The sequence below is a fragment of the Garra rufa genome, chromosome 4 (assembly GCF_049309525.1).
Source record: "Garra rufa chromosome 4, GarRuf1.0, whole genome shotgun sequence".
Lineage (NCBI taxonomy): Eukaryota > Metazoa > Chordata > Actinopteri > Cypriniformes > Cyprinidae > Garra > Garra rufa.
This window is the reverse complement of record NC_133364.1, coordinates 24,352,624-24,373,096: the sequence shown is the minus strand read 5'-3', so window position 1 is coordinate 24,373,096 and position 20,473 is coordinate 24,352,624. Positions and strand designations below refer to the sequence as shown.

Sequence of the window (20,473 nt, the reverse complement as noted above, 5' to 3'; positions counted from 1 at the left end):
TCTCAAACCAATGAGAAGATAGGGATGAGTAGAGGGTGACAAAGACTACAGATATACAACTCAGGAAGTAAATGCCTTTTATTAGCAAAATAAGGGAAATGAGTGTACAAATGTTCCCCCAATATGGAGAACACACAGACAGAGGTGGCAGTTTTCTTTGAAATCAAATCGATCAACAGTATCGCTTGCCTCAAACATCTGTTTGCAGACATTATCATATTGTTTTTTTTCCCCCCGTGAAATCCCAAACCCCTTCTCAGTCCCTTCGTCTCTCAGTGGCGTTCATCGGTGGTGCATAATTCTTCGAGCAGTAAGCCGTTAAAATGGCGGCCAGTGTCTGATGACAGGTGCTTGAGAGACAGATTCCAAGGCCTGCGTGCGGAACGTCTCCGCGTCTGACAGCTGAACAGGACTCGTCTCCATCTGAAGTGGCTGTTTGGTCTATTCTTGTTGCCATGGAGACTTAGAACGTTTGGACCACCGCTCACTGTATTAACCATTAGCTTTCACTACATCTGCGTATTATATATATTTATATACATACACACGCAAACAGATACACACACACACACACACACTCTCTCTCTCTCTCTCTCTCTCTCTCTCACACACACGCTCACATTCGATGCATATGAGGATTTGTGCTCTCAGATTAGTAACATCCAGTATGAATTTTTTTGACGTTGGAGAGATATTCAGCAGGCAAACCCAAGCAAATGGACAAAGACTGCAGAAACGCATGCGAAGGCACGAGAACCAACAAACCGGATTGAGAAGCACAATCTTCCTCTCTCCCCATAGCAACAACCGCAAAGGCAAACAAAAAAAAAAGTAACATTTTACAAGTAAAGGGGAACTCCTCTGATGCAAGAAAGAAAAATAAAAAGAAATCCTTTTTTAAACGAAACCAACTTGTGTCAGGGTGAAAAAAAATAAACAACATGGCTGCGACAGCAACGACTGTACGAACATTCGACACAATTCATTTTTAAATGCTACGTTTTAAAATTTCCAGAGACGAAAACCATAAATAAAGCTGACAAAAGTGGCGTAATGTACAGCACTGGTCCAAGACCAATTTTCTCCATACTTGGTCTTGCAATCTTTCTCCAATAAAATGAACATCAAAACTGGCTTCAACTGCACCTAAAAGGGAGAAAAGAAGGAAAAGTTACTTAAATGTGACCTAAACAAATGATATTCAAACAAGGCATTAAGAGTAAACTTTAACATAAAAGAGTAAACCAATTTTAGCAATAAATAAGTCAAAATATTCAGATTTTCAACAAGTATTCAAACTAGAAATCTTGTACCAATATAAGTGTATTCAAAGCATCTGAATGCATTTTTGCTAAATAAAAATATATTGGCCATTCTACAGAATTGGTGTAAACTGCTGTCCCACAACCAAAAAACACATTTAAAAAGCATTTAATTATTCAAATCTTGAATGTTTTTTAAGATTACCAACAATAATATTTAAAATATCAGTAAGCTTAATATATTATAAAATCATCGTTTATTAGGTACTTTCAGTTGGGAGGTAGCTGTCCTGAACCCTAAGCCCTAAATTTCAACTTATTAAAATGATATTGAAATACATTTTTATATAATTTATTATTTTTTTTAAATTATGAAACTTTAACAGTGTATGTTTTAGTCCACCAAAACCTTACTGTTACTGCCGAAAATGTGTTGTCACTATTGAAACATGGGATGTTTTGTCAAAAATAAAGTATATTGAATTATCAACCAAGATGTTATGATAGTGTTTGGTTCAATGTATATTCAAACTAATGAATTCTTAAGTTTGAAATCAGTATGATCAACTTTCGCCTTTTATAAAGAAAAATTGGATTCAAAATAGAACAAATCTCATAAATCACACTTGAATTATTGTTAGAATTGTAACTGTTATATATATCTTAGAGGAAGATGTAAGCAAAATCTTAATTGGTCACTATAACATTCCTTATTAAATTATATTACTATGTTTCGGTAGTGACAAATTTAGGGAGAGGACAAATACTCCAAAACTTTCTGAAAATCTTGGATATTATACAATTTGCATACATACCAAATTTGTGGAAAAAGTTATTTTTTTCAAAACATTTCTAACTGACTTTAAACCAATTCTATACAATCGCCAGTTTTTTTTAAAGCAATTATCATTAGGTGGTAGTCCGGCCTTAAAGGAACACTCCACTTTTTTTTGGAAATAGGCTAATTCTCCAACTCCCCCCGAGTTAATAAGTTGAGTTTTACCGTTTTGAAATCCATTCAGCCGTTCTCCTGTTCTGGCGATATCACTTTTAGCATAGCTTAGCATAGATCATTGAATCCTATTAGACCAATAGCATCGCGTTCAAAAATGACCAATGAGTTTCGGTATTTGTCCTATTTAAAACTTGACTCTTCTGCCGTTATATCGTGTATTAAGACCGGCAGAAAATGTAAAGATGCGATCTTCTAGGCCGATAAGATTAGGAACTACACTCCCATTCCGGCGTAATAGTCAAGGAAGTTTTTCTGCCGTAACATGGCCGAAGCAGGAGCAGTAATACCACGCTGCACATCGGAGTACAACGTGGCCAACTGCATGCACAGGGAGCGTTCCTCGTTGGAAGTTACCTAGCTGGGAACTAATTCCAGGCGCTGCGTGATATTACGGCGGAAAACTTCCATGACAAATACCGAAACTCATTGGTTGTTTTTGAACGTGATGCTATTGGTCTAATAGGATTCAATGATCTATGCTAAGCTATGCTAAAAGTGATATCGCCAGAACCGGAGAACGGCTGAATGGATTTCAAAACGGTAAAACTCAACTTATTAGCCTATTTCCAAAAAAAAAGTGAAGTGTTCCTTTAATCTCACACCATGAAAAATCAGTTTGCCAAAAAAATAATTCTTTACCAAAACAATAAATCAACTACACACTTCACCTTTAAACACATTTGTTCTGTAATGTTTATTCTATGACGGCTCCAGGGCAAGTACGACACTTCATCCGCAAGATGAACATTGACTGTTTTGCATATAAACACACACCAGCATGGCACACGTGACATTTACATTTGGCTGATTCTCACCAGATATAAGCCAGCTTCTAGAAGAGTCCGCAGTCCTTCAGGTTGTTCTTGATTATGACATCAGTCACTGCGTCAAAGACAAATTGCACGTTCTTAGTGTCGGTGGCGCAGGTGAAGTGAGTGTAGATCTCCTTGGTATCTTTCCGCTTATTCAGGTCTTCAAACTGACACTGAATGTAGGCCGCAGCTTCTTCGTATGTATTTGACCCTGAATAAATAGACAGGAAATATTTTCAATATGAGGAAGTGATGTCACTTGTTCCTGTGACATAAAATAACTGGAAACGATGTAATATTTAAAAGCAGCAGAAATGTTATTCCAGCCATAATGGTTGTGGTTTTTATAGTAATTTAAATGATTCATAATTTTTTTTAATAATAATTCCACAATTTTTACATTAACATTGTATCAAAACTTGAAAAACACAATTTTAAAAGTCAACTAATTAGTTGAAGTACTGAATTAACTAAGATTACAATTTAAATTGAATTTAACAAATATAGACATGTTAAAACAAACAAACAAAATAATTAATATATGAACAAAATGACTAAAATTTTATAACATTTAAATGAAAATAGAAAATTACAAAAATAAAATCCAATTTAAAATATTAACGAAAGCTTTTTATTTATTTATTTTTGTTAGTAATAGTTTTATAGTTTTTTCAATAGCATTTTTAAATAACATTTTATTTATCATTTTAACTAGTCTTGGACATGACAATTTTTTATTTATTTTTTAAATTAAACATTTTATGTGATGAGGTGGAAATAATGTGGCACCAGAGTTATAAATAAATACAAATAAATAAAATAGTTTAGTTTGAAGTTACTAAGTCCGCTGAAGCACTAAATTATAATATTATTTTAAACCGTAATTACAATTAAAACTGTAAAAAAAATACAGACATGTTAAAAGAAACAAACAAAACAAATAAAAAATAACAAAACACAACAAAATTATTGAAATTCAACCAAAATTTAAACGAAAATAGAAAATTACAGAAACAAATTAAAAAAATAACAAAAAAAAAATAACTTCATATAAGTTTTTTTTTTTTTTTTTGTTAAATTTTTCCATAACTTTTTCAACAATTTACAATTTTTTACATTTTATCCTGACTTAGAAATTACAATTTTATAATTTTAAAGCTTTAAAATTGCAGGTGTTATGTGACAGGGTGGAAATACTGTGGCACCAGGGTTATTATTGTTAACTGAGACTAACCAAAACCGTAAATAAATTAAAACAAAATAAATAAGTAAATTTAGTTTGAATTTAATTAGTTTAAGTGCTAATTGAACTAATATTACAATTAAAACCTAATTAAATACAAATATTAAATCAAACAAACTAAAAATAAAACTAAGATTACAATTAAAATACACAAAAAAAAAACACAAGTGAAAATTATAAAATGCACGACAAAATTTAAGCAACATTTAAATGAAAATAGTAAATTACAAATTTAATTTAAAATATTAACAAAAACTAAATTTTTATAACATTTAACTATTTATATATTTTTTCCTGACTTTTTTTCAAATGTAAGTTTTTAAATTACAAGTTGTATGTGACGTGGTGGAAATGATGTGGCATCCGGGTTATTATTGTTAACTGAGACTAACCAAAAACATAAAAAAATAAATAATGTGGTTTATTGAAAAATACAGACATGTTATAACAAACAAAAAAAAAATAATGAAAATGACAAAACGCACAACAAAATTACTAAAATTAAATCAAAATATAAATGAAAACAGAAAATCGCAAAAATAAAATCTAATTTAAAATATTAAAAACATCTTTTTTTTCCGTTTGTTTATAAAAATTCCATATTTTTCAATAACATTGTAACATTTTATTCAGACTTGGAAGTTACAATTTCAAAATTTTTAAATTACAATTTTATGTGACTGGGTGGAAATAATGTGGCACCAGGGTAATAATAGTTAACAAAAACCACAAAAAATAATAATAATAATTTAAATATATATAATTTACTTTGAAGTGAATTAGTTAATAATTTAAAAAAAATAGACATGCTAAAACAAACAAAATTACGAATGACAAAATGCACAACAAAATTACTAGAACTTAACCAAAATGTAAAAAAAAAAAAAAAAAAAAAATTGAATTCAAATTATTTACAAAAACTGTCAATATATCAATGATACTAAAATGATATATTATATTAGTATATCAATGATACTAAAAACATTGCAGCACTTTATTTTTCTTTTGTAGGTCTGTGTGTGTGTGTGTGTGTGTGTGTGTGTGTGTGTGTGTGTGTGTGTGTGTGTCTGACCTGCGTATTCTGGGTAGCAGATGGTGAGCGGGCTCTTCTTGATTTTCTCCTCAAACAGATCCTTCTTATTGAGGAACAGGATGATAGAGGTGTCCGTGAACCACTTGTTGTTGCAGATGCTGTCAAACAGCTTCATGCTCTCATGCATTCGGTTCTGCAGAAAGAGAAATTGGTTGATAGGAAATAAGGACGGCTTAGGGAAATAGAAAGCGGGTGTCGATTGAGCATCTTAGCTTTGAAGCATCTTTAAACCCCATATTATGTTACACAATAAGACACACGGTCTACTCAGTGATCATTTAATGACTGCATGCCGAGCTTTGTATCGAGTTGCGTTTCAGCGCAGCTCAAAAGCTTGATTTATGGAATATAGACTGGGGATGGAGATGTGCTTCAGCCCTCTGCCATTTACCATTAAATCAATCAATACCTGTATGCGACCCCTTAATAAAGTAGGACTCGGACTGAATCAATATGATGTTGACATGGATTATATGATAAATGCAGGAATTGGTGTTCTCGTCAGGCTTAATTTACCCCCATTCACCCGATACACATTCAAATATATTTCATACAATAGGACCTGTATACAATAGGATTGTGAGCAAATCAATGTAAAACAGGTTTACAGGGATAAAAGGAGTTATGTAGTGGAACGTCGTAGTTGCTGAAAGAGGATTTTTGGTAAATAACTTTCAGATTGTTGCTCACACAAAGCTATAATACAGCCTCAAAAGAATATAGTGCACAAGTTGTTTCTTTAGAAGAAAATGTGTCAATGTGAAAATTGAAATTTAAGGCTCATACAGAACACAGTACACAGATTTACATTTTCTGTATCAAATGCAGAAATACCAGTGCTTGCAAGGCAGAAACATTTTAGGTTTTTAGTGTTTCTTCAGTTTGTTTTTCATCTAATGTTAAATTTATTTGATTTCAGCTTTTTTCAGTTAACAAAAATGTTTTTAATAGTCTTTTATTTTCAATTAATGAACAATTAAAGTAGAAAGAAGACGCATTACAGTTCTTTATGCAAAGTCAAGACATCACTGTAAGAAATTCAAGAAAAATGTCAATTGTTCGTGACTAGTTGGCCATTTAAAATGTGAAATTTAAACCTAAAATTTACAAAAAAAAAAAAAAAAAGTTAATTAAGTTAAGTTGAATTAAATAGTAATTTAGAGCTGTCCATATTTACATAACATTTTATCCAGACTTGAAAATCACAATTTTAAATTGTTAAAATTGTTTAAAATTATTATTGTTAACGCAGACTAACCAAAATTATACAAAAACAAACACATTTTAACTTAATTTAGTTTCAAGCTAATTCGTTAGTTGAAGTACTAAATTAACTAAGATTACAATTTAAACTTAATTAAAAATATTGACGTTATAACAAACAAAAATATAAACAAAAAATAGAAAATAAAATCTAATCAAATCTAATTAAATTACTAAAATATTAACAAAAACTATATTACTATATAAATGATACTAAAATAACAATGCAGTAGTTTCTTTTACTTTTTTTATCTAATAATATTTTATTTGATTTCAGCTTTGAGTTAACATTTTTTTTAAATTATCATTACCTTTCTTTATGCAAATTGTAAGAATTATAATAAAAAAGGAAGAAAAATATGTAAGTTTTCCATTACTATTTGACCATTCAAAAACTAAAATTGTTATGTGACGGAGTGGAAATAATGTGGCACCCGAGTTAACTGAAACTAACCAAAAATAAATAATAATAATAATCATAATAATTTAGACTTAAGTTAATTAGTTGATTAAATTAGTTAATTAGTTACTTAGATTAAAATTAAAACCTTATTAAAAAAATATAGACATGTAAAAAAAATAATGAAAATGACAAAACAAAAAACAAAATTACTAACATTTTAACCAAACTTAAATGAAAATAGAAAATTACAAAATAAAATCTACTTAAAATATTAAGAAATATGTAAGAAATTGAAAAATATGTAAACCTTCCAAGTCTATTTGACCTTTCAAAAACTAACATTTACTTAAAAACAACCTGCAAAAAGTTTGAATGAAGTTTGTACATTTTCTGCTTCCAGCTTGAACCACAAAACTAAAAGAAAAACAAAAACAAAAATGGAAATCCACAATTTAAAAATTTAAATAATGTGGCACCAGGGTTATTATTGTTAACTGAAACTTTACCAAAACCATTAAAAAATAATAAATAAATAATAATAATAATAATTTAGTCTTAAATTAATTAGTTAGTTGAAGTACTAAGTCAACTAAGATTAGAATTAAAACTTACTTTAAACAATTTTGACATTTATAAATAAAATGAAAAAAATATATATATATATATATAATAATAAAAATGACAAAATGCTACAAAAAATGTTTAACCAAAATGAAAATATTATGAAAATGTAATAAAAATTAAACAAAAATAAATGTAAAAAAAGTAATAATAATGAAAATGCACACAAAAAAATATTTAACCAAAATAAAAATATTATGAAAAATAATAAAAATTAAACAAATAAATGTATATTAGTATGTCAGTAATACTAAAATAACATTGCAGCATCTACTATTAATATTTGCTTTTTTAGCTTTATTTCAATTAACACAAATATTTTTAATAGTCTTTTATTTTCAATTAATAAAGTAGACTCATCACAGTTATAAAATCTTTTCATTCTAATTAATCCAAAAACGCTTACTAAAAAATAGTCTACAAGTTCAAAAGTTTGAATGAAGTACATTTCATGCTTCTAGCTTGAACCACAAAATTTAAAGTTGATTTTTTTTAAATATACACTATCTTGCAAGCACTATAATTCTGTATTTTTATTAAACAACAGGAAGTATTTTCATACCATCTCTTCATCTTCAGCCAGCACCAGGTCATAATCGCTCAGTGCCACGCAGAAGATAATGGCAGTTACACCTTCAAAGCAGTGGATCCATTTTTTCCTCTCAGACCTTTGACCCCCGACATCAAACATCCTGAAAAACATGACATTTCAAAATGGTTATCACATTTCTGTAACCCGGGTCTAAACTAGTGAGCAGCCTTGCTAAATTATTAAGTGAGCATACCAGCTGAAATGAAACCACAGAAGTGAGTGATGTGGTACTCTCAAGTAGACTGCAATTCGTTGTGCTCCTAAAAATAGTCTTCTTACGAGACTCAACTTACAATTGCTTTTCAATGTTCTTTCAGTGCTACTCAATACGAATACATAGCATGTTCACAAATATTGAATTAGACAATGGTTTTTAACTCTAAGATTTCTATGGCTAAATATGGGCAAAGAAACTGACAATACGTACTTCCTCTTCCTGTCTGAATCAGAGTGCAAACCAGTTCGAGAGTGACACTTCTCTATTTGTCTCTCTCTGCTTCTCTTTTCTATCACTCTTGCACATGATTGCAGTCACAGTATCTGCATGGTTCACCAAGATTCACAGTTGACAACAAAACGTGAAAATGTTATGAAGTACTTCCTGATAGTTCAGTCCGTCGATATACAAATGCATTATGTTAAGTGTAATAAAACTAATACATAACTTGAAATATACAACAAATCTAATGAAATATAACGATAATAAATTAGATTTTTCCTACATTTTTGAACTTTAAGATTTTTTGTTTTATATTTTCATTGACAAATAAACATAGTTCCCCCTAAATTTCCATTCTACAATACATTTTTTTTATCCTTTTTTTTATTTTTATAATCACCATAAATTAATTACAACAAATACTACCATAATGTACACTTCCAGTCAAAAGTTTATTTTTTTTAAATCCTGCATTTATTTGATCCAAAGTACAACAAAAACAGTAAAATTTTGAAATATTTTTACTGTTTAAAATAACAGTTTTCTATGTGAATTTATTTTAAAATGTAATTTATTCCTGATTTCAGCATTATTATTTCAGTCACATTATCCTTCAGAAAATCATTCTAATATGCTGATTTAATTTTATTTTATTATTATCAATATTTAAAACAGTTAAGTAAATTTTTTCAGCATTCTTTGTTGAATAGAAAGATCCAAATATCAGCATTTATCTCAAATAAAAAGCTTTTGTAAAATTATATGGTATACCATTAAAAAGTTCGGAGTCAGTATTTATTTTTATTTTATCTTATGTTTTATGTTATGTTATGTTATTTTATTTTATGTTATTTTATTTATTTATCTATGTATTGATTGATTGTTTGTTTGATTGATTGAGTTATTTTATTTTATTTTATTTTTGGAAAAGAAATTATAGAAATACTTTTATTTAGCCTGAATGAAATTGAACACAAGTGATGATAAAGACATTTTATAATGTTACAAAATACACAAATGAAACACTATTTCAGAAAAAAAGGTTCTTCTGAACTTTCTATTCATCAAAGACACCTACAAAAATCCAACTCAGCTGTTTTTAACATAAAAATAATAGTAAAAAATGCTTTTTGAGCAGCAAAATAGAATATTAGAATGATTTCTGAAGGATCATGCGACTGGAGTAATGATGCTAAAAATTCTGGTTTGAAATCACAGGAATAAATTACATTTTAAAATAAAATAAAATAGAAAAGAGTTATTTTAAATAGTAAAAAAAAATATTTCAAAATGTTACTGTTTTGCTGTACTTTGGATCAAATGAAAGCAGGCTTAGTGAGCAGAAGAGACTTCTTTAAAAAACATTAAAAAAACTTTTGACTGGTAGTGTACATTCAACAAATGCACTATTTTCTCACAGATTTTATTGCATTATTGTAAGCTACGAAGAATTGGGAGAGCAGAAAATGTCCTTAATGATCTTAAAATAGCCTTGATTTTTTTGTGCTTTCTCATGACTTTGGTTGAAGTAAGATTTGCTAAGAATATGTATTTGGCAGTTGTGGAATAAAGCAACCTTAAGTGCTCACTTGAAGTGGAGGTCCTTGAAAGTGAAGTGTGTCTCAACAATGCCTGTGGTTTTGACTCGAGTCCTCAGCACATCCTGTTGAGTGGGTATATAGGTGGCCTGCGATATTCTGTCTAAATCATTCAGGTAGCTGTGAAGATAAAACCGAGAGGAAGGGGTTAGTTCATATGAAATGAAATAGTCTGAGTGCAGTTTGTGGTTCCAGTAAATATCCTTGTCCGGAGGTCCCAACTGGGTCTACTAAAACAGATTTTTATACACAATCCACTCAAACAATTGCACAACAGTCAGCAGGGCCGTTTCCTGAAAAACAAACAATGTGCCGTTACGTCTGCCAACTGCCCACTTCATATGATGTTCACGGCCCTGACTAAAATGGTGTGGCAGAGGCTACACTTCAGCTTGGGATTTGGTAATGCTTAGTAACAGCATAAACACAAGCCAAACCTCATTACGCACTCACAAATATACAAATAAGACATCTACCACACACCAAAATTTACATAGAAGCTATGTTCCAAAACCGAGCGAGCTACCCACTTACCCACAGTCACATTTCTGACGCAAACACCTTTTTAAAAGGCAGCGTTATAAGACACTTCATATTGGATCAATTGTAAAACACATGTAACAGAGAAGGCAATCCCAGAACGCATCAGTAAACAAAATGTAGAAAGAAGAAACTTTCAATACTAAAAAAAGTGTCACTTAGTACTGGAAAGTACAGATAATACCATTGTTTTGATAATGAAACTATAAATATTTTTTTTAAATATAGAGAAAATATCTGTTTGCTATCTATAAATAAATTTAACATTCCATAACAATTAATAAATATTACTTTCATTGTTTTTTGCCTTCGATTAATCAAGTTAGAAATACTATAATAATAAAAATTAATATTCATTATCGATTTTTGTTATTTTTTGTTGAATTATTTTTTATAATTACATTATTTTATTGCTACTACTACTACTATTATAATAATCATCAATATTCATAATCCATATTATTTTACGTAATCTATTGATAATTTAGTTGTATTGTATTTACTTGTATTTAAATTATTAAAAAGAAACTCCTAATGAAACTACTAGAGAGAATTGTGCCTTTGCACAATTAATCAATTTGTTACAGTTGTCAAGATTAAAATGAAATGTGACATAAAACACTAAGTTTTTATGTGTTCTATAAATCATCATTTATAATCATTATTACAATATCAAAGGTAATAATTGACAATAACGTTTTTTGTCATAATGTTGCAGCCATATTGGCTCCTATTTTTAAACATATATTATATGATATACAATATATAAACCATATATTGGTTTTAAGTCAGTTATGTCTATCTTTTGCTGTAGTGTGTCAGTAGGAAATATTAGTTTACATTTCCAAACATTCATTTTGCCATTAATTGTAATAATCCAGTGAGATTTTTGTTTGCACAACAGCCAGTGCTCCACACAGAGATCTGATCTCATCATCATCCAGGCTGTCTAGAATCACATGAAGAAACTCAACAAACTGAGACAGACTAAATTCAGAAGAACTGTGGCATTGTATCCAAGATGCTTCAAGAAACCTACCTGCAAAGCTACCTGAGAAAAAGTGCAAAAGCTGCTATAAACGCAAAGGATGGTCACACCAAATGTTGATTTAATTTAGTTAATAGAAGTTAATTGTTAAAAAATATATATTTATGACATTACTTTTGACAGCATCCTCATTTTACGGCATTTTTACACACATACCAAAAACTATTAACAGTACAGTAGCTTTGCAGGTAGGTTTCTTGAATCATCTTGAAGATTTTGCCACAGTTCTTCTGGATTTAGTCTGTCTGAGTTTGTTCTGTTTCCTCATGTCATTCCAGACAGAAATGATGATAAGATCAGATCTCTGTGTGGAGCACTAGCTGTTGTGCAAACAAAAATCTTACTAAATTATAACAATTAATGGCAAAACGAATGTTTGGAAATGTAAACCGATCTTTCCTACTGACACACTACAGATAACGATAGGAATAACTGACTTAAAACCACTGTAGATACATTTTTCAAGAGTCAATTGTGATTGGCAACAGTTTAAAGCATTTTGATTGATTGAAGTAACTGGTTAATGTCAAGGATTTGACATTAAAGGCAACACAGATATAATTATTAAGATGGTGATAAAAAATTGCTCTTACAAACGTAAAAAAATGTCCCTGTAAAACAGTTCCAGGGAGCAAAAGGACTGCTCCTTAATGGAAAAGTTAAAGAACTAGTTCACTTCCAGAACAAAAATTTCCTGATAATTTACTCACCCCCATGTCATCCAAGATGTTCATGTTTTTCTATCTTCAGTCGAAAAGAAATTAATGTTTTTGAGGAAAATATTCCAGGATTTTTCTCCATATAGTAGACTTCGATGGGAGCCAATGGGTTGAAGGTCCAAATTGCAGTTTCAATGCAAAAAAAAAAAGACAAATCGTTTTGTTATATAAGACTCTTATTCCTCAGCTAGGATTGTGTAAAGCCATTTGAAGCTGAATTAAAACTGCAATTTGGACCTTCAACCCATTGGCTCCCATTGAAGTCCACTATATGGGGAAAAATCCTGAATGTTTTCTTCAAAAGCCTTTTTTTTTCCCACTGAAGAAAGAAAGACATGAACATCTTGGATGAGATGGGGGCAAGTAAATTATCAGGTAATTTTTATTCTGGAAGTGAATTAAAGGGATAGTTCACCCAAAAATGAAAATTTGATGTTTATCTGCTTACCCCCAATGCATCCAAGATGTAGGTGACTTTGTTTCCTCAGAAAAACACAAACGAAGATTTTTAATGAAAACCGGTGCAGTCTGCCAGCCTTATCATGGACGTGGATGGGTACCAAACCTTTAAAAGTAAACAAAAACATGCACAGACAAATCCAAATTACACCCTGCGGCTCGTGATGATACATTGATGTCCTAAGACACGAAACGATCGGTTTTTGTGAGAAACTGAACAGTATTTATATAATTTTTTACCTTTGATACACAGCCACGTCCATCTGTCATGAGCATGAGTTTGTCACAGTCACGTCACATGTGCACGCGATCTGGCATAGAATACGCAAACGCCGTAAGCGATCTTTCGCATGTATACGACACTCATTGTTTACATAGAGCGCAGAGATTGTGGGTATAGCGGCTATTCAAAATGGTAATTACTTGCGCTTATCCTGATTGTTTAAAGCGATTTAAAGCTAAAAGATTACGTTTGCTTGCGCAAACTCATCGGGGACTTTTCACTGATTTCCCCTTACGGCGTTTGCGTATTCTACGCCAGAAGCGTGTGCACATGTGACGTGACTGATGCCAAACTCGTGCTCATGACAGATGGACGTGGCTGTGTATCAAAGGTAAAAAATGATATAAATACTGTTCAGTGTCTCGCAAAAAACGATCGTTTCGTGTCTTAAGACATCAATGTATCATCACGAGCCGCAGGGTGTAATTTGGATTTGTCTGTGCATGTTTTTGTTTACTTTTAAAGGTTTGGTGCCCATCCACGTCCATGATAAGGATGGCAGACTGCACCGGTTTTCGTTAAAAATCTTCGTTTGTGTTTTTCTGAGGAAACAAAGTCACCTACATCTTGGATGCATTGGGGGTAAGCAGATAAACATCAAATTTTCTATCCCTTTAATCCTTTAATTTCTGGCCCTGGTATATAGCGTGAGCACTAACCACAGAAACAGACTCTTTCTGCATGACATAAGTGATAGATTAATTAAGCAACATATTGCGCATGTGAGAGGACTGAGTGTTACTGTACCCCAAACCACTCAAAATATTAAGCAACAAAGTTAAGATTACGATGGACTCATTTGTGCTGAAGAGAACGTTTTTCTTCCTGTTTTTTTTTTTTTTCTCACTTGCATTGTAGCGATGTAAGCTTGCTTGGGCCCGTCAAAGTGCAATGTGAGAGCAGGTCAGTGGGGCAGTGAGAATGGGGGCAACTGTGCCTAGTGCCTACCTCTAATAGACAGTAAATGTTAAGACAGCTCTAGGTTTTGGAATTGAATTAGAGAAACTCAAACAAACACACACACACACAGTTTTACGAGAACAGCAGTGCTAGTACTATTTGATTAAGACAAACAGAAATTTCTGAGTACACTATGTAATTGTTATCTGTAATTGCTATCTTTAACTCCTTTATCTTTAGCAACGGTTTTATGCAACATGAAACCGTAACACGCACCCACACATATTTGCATGCTTTAACTGTAGCATGTGACATACTTTCATCTGTGTATTTTTCGCACATGAAAATCAACATCGTATACGTGTGGCTAGCGTCGGACGAGCGGGTTTTCCGAGTTGAGGGTAACGGCATGTTCTAGTAAGCAGGCAGCTAGCTACAGCGGGGCAAATATTGACAAGCTCGTTCAAGGCTCAAACAGTGAGAGTCTGGATACGGTAAGACAGGAGATCTCAGTGTACCGGATAAAGCTGTTTGAACTTGCTGTTTTGGCAGTGGCTGATGTTCAGTGAGCAAGAAAAACAGAAGGGGAGGGAACTAGAAAACAGAAGGGGGAATGAACGGTTGAGCACCCAAAAAGGTGAACAGGCTGAGAGAGATAGGAAGGGAGGATGGTATGTGAGGTGGAGAGATAAAGAAAGATAAATAAAGAATGGTTGTAGAGGACAAAACTAAAAGTTCTGAGGTGATTCATCTTCGTTCCAACTAGGTGAAATGTGAAACAGCCCCATAGACAGCAAAACAGTATGTCATGTGATAAAAATCACAGCTAGTGAGGAATTCAAGTTATGAAATGTTGCATAATCGATGTTTGATATGCAGCTATGTTGAGTGGAATTTTGGACCAGTGATATTTCATTGTGGGCGGAGCTATTAAAATAGTGTGCTTCTCGGTAGCTTAGCCAGCAAGGAATTGATCTTAGGAAAGTTGTGAAGAATTTTTATTTTCAAAAAGTAAGTTTAATGACTACATTTTAATTTAATGACTCTCCTACACCATAAGTACACACATCTTAATTAGGGCCCGAGCACCGATGGTGTGAGGACCCTATTGAATCTGCTCCGTTTATTATTATTATTAGGGCCCGAGCCCAAAAGGGCGAAGGCCCTATTGTTCTTCTAAGGATTCTTATTTTTTTTTTTTTTTTTTTTTTTTTTCAACCGTTGGGGCACTTTTGGGGGCCTTAACATACTCAAAAACTCTTGAAAATTTGCACACACATCGGAATCTGCCGTCGTCCGGACGCCACAGAGGCTGGGACCCGGGCGTGGTTCAGGGCCTCTACAGCGCCCCCTGGAACACAGTTTGAAAACTTGATGTACTGCGCACACATACTTGCGCGTATTGATATGAAACTCGGTACACATATAGAACTCATCGAGCTGAACAACTTTTGTACTCTATGTCATGGGCTCCACGCAACAGGAAGTGAGATATTTAGGGCTGTTTAAAAAGCGCATGCTCTGGAATTTAACGTACTCCTCCCAGGAATTCCATGGGATTGTCACCAAACTCGGTCAGCATGATCTCAAGACATTGGGGACGCTAAATTGCGAGGAGATTTTTGATATCTTGAACGGTTTGGCCGTGGCAAGGCGACAAAGTTATGGCGAGAAATGAGAAACAGGAAGTGTCTAATAACTGTTGCACACATTGCCTGATTCTGATGGAACTTCACCAGTTTGTTCCTTGTATGATGCCGATTCCATAAATGTGACTATTATGAGTCAAAGTTATAGCGCCACCAACTGGCAGCAGGAAACGTGTCATTTTCAAAATGCTTTGAAATCAGCCTCTTAATTTTACTTGATTTTCTTCAAACTTCATCAAAATGATGTCAAAACACGGCCGATGAGAATATGTAAAGGGGTCGATGATAAATCAAATGCTGTTGCCATGGCAACGTGTCAAACTTTAAAATTTGATTCCTGTCTTTTCGAGGCAGATAACATGCTTAGAATTTCATGAAACTCAACACACACATCAATATTAATGATAGTTAGACACTGGCAAAAGGTCATAAATGGGCGTGGAGCAGGCACTCTATAGCGCCATCTTTTGACAAAAGTTGGGGGGTTAGTTTTTCCTACAGTCACCAAACTCTGTACATATATTGTTCTCATCAATCTGGACAACTTTCTAAATCAAACTCATTAGCTAAGACCAACAGGAAGCCGGCTATTTTGATTTACAGCCTGATTTTTCCAAAAATCCACATTCAAACAAATTCACACTCCTTCTAAGAAAAATAAGGTATTCACACCAAACTTTTTTAACATGAAGAGAAGATTCTGAAGATGTTAAATTGCGAGCGGATTTGGGATATCTTGAACGGTGTTGACGTGGTGATTTTTTAAAGATGTAGTAAAAAACATAACCATAATTTTTTTATATCTTTAAAGTGCAGCATCCAAACTCTTTACAACTTTTTTCACACAGAGATCTTATCATTCTGAGCAAGTGCTGTAAATATAATTTTTTTACAAGCTTCTATGAATTAAAGAAAATTAAAAATCGAAATCAGAAACCTGCTGTCACTCTGGGTCTCTGTGTGTGTGCGTAGTTGAGTCACAGTAAGAGAGACTGAAGGGGGGAGGGGTGAAAGGAAGAGAGAGAGTGAAACCCATTACCCCATTACAATACTCAACTTGATTTTTAAAGATATTTTGAAAGAAAGAAGCGTTTATAGAGCACTTTGTGTATTGCTGTACACCCACATGAACTGTGTTCATGTTCATGTTAATTCACAGAACATAAACTAATGTTAAAATATACTATTTTACCATTAAACAATATATGAATACTTTTTTTGGCTTAAAATTAAAATTAATAAATACTATTTAATTATTGTTCATGTTAACTAATATAGTTAATGTTAACAAATGAAACTGGTTGGCAATTTTATATATTGTGTGTATGTGTCTGTGTGTTGATTTTAAAGTTAAACCCTTTCAATTCAGTAAACTTTAATTCCAAACTGGCTGAGGGTTACTGTGAATGCATGTGCCAACTGGGCACCGTTTTCCTAATTGATTCTTTGTTATGTAGCGCTTAAAAGCGATGTCTTATAACAGGTGTCACCTGCAAAGCAATATCCACACACAAATTGAACAGATAGGTAACGAAGACATTTAAGCAGAAGTGGTGGACGTAAAACAAGCAATAATAACATTTTGTTATCATCATGAATTACATGTTCTTATCATCATCATCAGAATATTGGGAAAATGTTCCCTATATTGTGAACGGCTTTGGGATATCTTGAATGGTGTTGATGTGGTGATTTATGAAAGTAACAATAAAAAAGATGAAGAGTTATTTTCATATATCTTTAAATTGCATTATTCTTACTCATCAAAACTTTTTACATATAAAGAACAAGAAATTCTTAGGAAATACGTGTAGTTTCAAAATGTTATCATGCTGAGAGGCCCCAAAAACATTAAAAGTGTCAAATAAATTCGTCTGATTAAAGCTCTAATACCAGGGATGAACACTAGAGGTCCTCATAAGATAAGGAATCGTTTGACCTCTAATGCTATTTAGCTCATTGTCAGTGTATAATAATGACAATAATCCATAGAATCAGTTGATATGTACTGTACTGTCAGTGTAATTTTGCGTAATTATTTTGTATAGGTGCTTAAAGAGCATTAAATTTTTTTTTATCTTTTAAGGAAAAATTATGTGATTTAAATACATATATACACTCTGACTGATAGAACAAAGTATCTTATAAGTATGACACTATACTGCTCAGTTCACTTAATTAGAATGAGAAACAAATACAAAAAGGCCAAAAAATCAACTAAGTTAATATGTATTTATTTTTAATATATTTGTTAATAATTATTTCACAGATGCTTATAGACTATTAAAATAATATTTAAAAATGCTTGTAGACCATAAAACATGGTAACTATTTAAAATAGGGTCCAATACCTACAAAAAAGCCTCTTGGAGCAAAATTTGACACCCAACAGGAAGTAGGTTATTTTTAATTTTCTCAGCAAATTTTGTCATTTTTGCCATTTTCAGGCCTCGTACTTGAACAAACTCCTCCTAGAGATTTATCCGGATTAACGCCAAATTTGCTGAGTGTAATCTAAAGCACTTTGTGACGTTAAATTGCAAAGATCTAGAGTTTTCATGGAGGGCGTGTCCATAGCGGTCTCGCAAATTTCGATGTTTCGCCATGAAAAAGGAAGTTTCTATAACTCAGGCATACAATGTCCGATCTGTCCCAAACTTCACATGTGTGATAACACTCCTGACCTGAAGACATCTACATTCCCATATTCAGTTATAGTCATAGCGCCACCTGCTGGCAACAGGATATATCATATCTTTATATATATCAAACATACCAAGGTCAATCTGCACCAGACTTCATATGTTTGATGAAAGTGCTGGCCTGAACACATCTACATGTCAATAATTAGTTACAGGCATAGCGCCACCAGCTGGCAGCAGGAGGTTTGGCACATTTAAGTGACTTTGATCTATTTTTCCTACATTTACTGTATTAAAAGCATACTGCCCACCGTTTGCTGTTTTCCTAAAGCCACCGGTCGGCGGTGAGCCCTGGTGCGAGGGCCCGTTCATCGCTGCTTGCAGCTTTAATTAGGGCCCGAGCACCGATGGTGTGAGGACCCTATTGGATCTGCTTCGTTTATTATTATTATTAGGGCCCGAGCACCGATGGTGTGAGGACCCTATTGGATCTGCTTCGTTTATTAGGGCCCGAGCACCGATGGTGTGAGGACCCTATTGGATCTGCTCCGTTTCTTATTATTATTATTCTTCTTCTCCGGAATGAATCGCATTTTTGAGGGCCTAAACATACCCGAAAACTCATGAAACTTTGCACACACATCAAACCTGGCGAAAATGGACGTCTGATATGGGTTTCAGAAGTGGGTGTGGCAAAATGGCTCGACAGCGCCACCTTTAGACGTTCAGCGGTGTGCGCTTTCAGCTGTGATTCACGTACATGCACGGAAATCGGTACACACATGTAACACACCAATACCTACAAAAAAGCCTCTTGGAGCAAAATCTGGAACCCAACAGGAAGTCGGTTAATATTAATATTCTCATCAAAATTTGTGTCATTTTTGCCATTTTCAGGCGTCGTACTTGAACGAACTCCTCCTAGAGATTTATTCGGATCAATGCCAAATTTGCCAAGTCTAGTCTAAAGCCCTTTGTGACGTTAAATTGTGAAGATCTAGAGTTTTCATCAGAGGGCGTGTCCATGGCGGCCTCGCAAATTTCGATGTTTCGCCATGAAAAAGGAAGTTGCTATAACTCAGGCATAAAATGCCCGATCTGCCCCAAACTTCACATGTGTGATAACACTCCTGACCTGAAGACATCTACATGCCCATATTCAGTTTTACTCATAGCGCCACCTGCAGGCACCAGGAAGTGTCATGCTGTACTCTGCAACAAATTCCTCCTGGAGATTTAATCAGATCAACACCAAAATCGGTCAGTCTAATAAAAAGGCTTTAGCGATGTTAAATTGCAAAGATCTTGAGTTTTCGTTGAAGGGCGTGTCCGTGGCGGCCTGGCAAATTTCGTGGTCTCGCCATGGATATAAATCTTGTTATAACTCAGCCATAAAATGTCCGATTTGCCTCAAACTTCACATGTTCGATAAGAGTCCTGGCCTGAACCAATCTGAAGGCCTATATTCTATTATAATCACAGCGCCACCTGTTGGCAACAGGAAATGACTTGTACCAAACTCCTCCTAGAGATTTAATGATATCAACATTATATTTGGTCAGTCTGATCTTGAGGCCTTAGAGATGTTAAATTGTGAAGATCTTGAGTTTTCGTTAAAGGGCGTGTCTGTGGCGGCATGACAAAGTTTGATGTTTCGCCATGGACATAAAAGTTGTTATAACTCAGCCATAAAATGTCCGATCTGCCTCAAACTTCACATGTTTGGTAAGAGTCCTGGCCTGAAGACATCTAAAGGCCAATATACAGATATTATTATAGTGCCACCTATTGGCAGCAGGATATATCATATCTTGCACTAACTCAAACATACCAAGGTCAATCTGCACCAAACTTCATATGTTTGATGAAAGTGCTGGCCTGAACACATCTAC

At 33.2% G+C, this 20,473-nt stretch overlaps 1 protein-coding gene across 1 annotated transcript; it reads right to left on the bottom strand.

The window, feature by feature from the left end:
- Window positions 1-60: 60 nt before the first annotated feature.
- LOC141333148 (guanine nucleotide-binding protein G(i) subunit alpha-1) lies at window positions 61-10,456 on the bottom strand. The gene is made up of 5 exons (XM_073838084.1): window positions 10,333-10,456; window positions 8,275-8,404; window positions 5,405-5,558; window positions 3,093-3,300; window positions 61-1,146 (listed from the first exon to the last, which is right to left on the bottom strand). Exons 2-4 carry the CDS (start codon window positions 8,401-8,403, stop codon window positions 3,110-3,112), a joined length of 474 nt encoding a protein of 157 aa, XP_073694185.1. The 5' UTR covers window position 8,404; window positions 10,333-10,456; the 3' UTR covers window positions 61-1,146; window positions 3,093-3,109.
- Window positions 10,457-20,473: the final 10,017 nt, after the last annotated feature.

Excerpts from the sequence above, each read along its gene's own strand:
- LOC141333148 (XM_073838084.1), bottom strand. The coding sequence starts at position 8,403 with ATGTTTGATGTCGGGGGTCAAAGGTCTGAGAGGAAAAAATGGATCCAC. Across the intron at positions 5,559-8,274 it reads TGGCTGAAGATGAAGAGATG|AACCGAATGCATGAGAGCAT; the intron begins GTATGAAAATAC and ends CTCTTTCTGCAG. Across the intron at positions 3,301-5,404 it reads CTGCTACCCAGAATACGCAG|GGTCAAATACATACGAAGAA; the intron begins GTCAGACACACA and ends CTATTTATTCAG.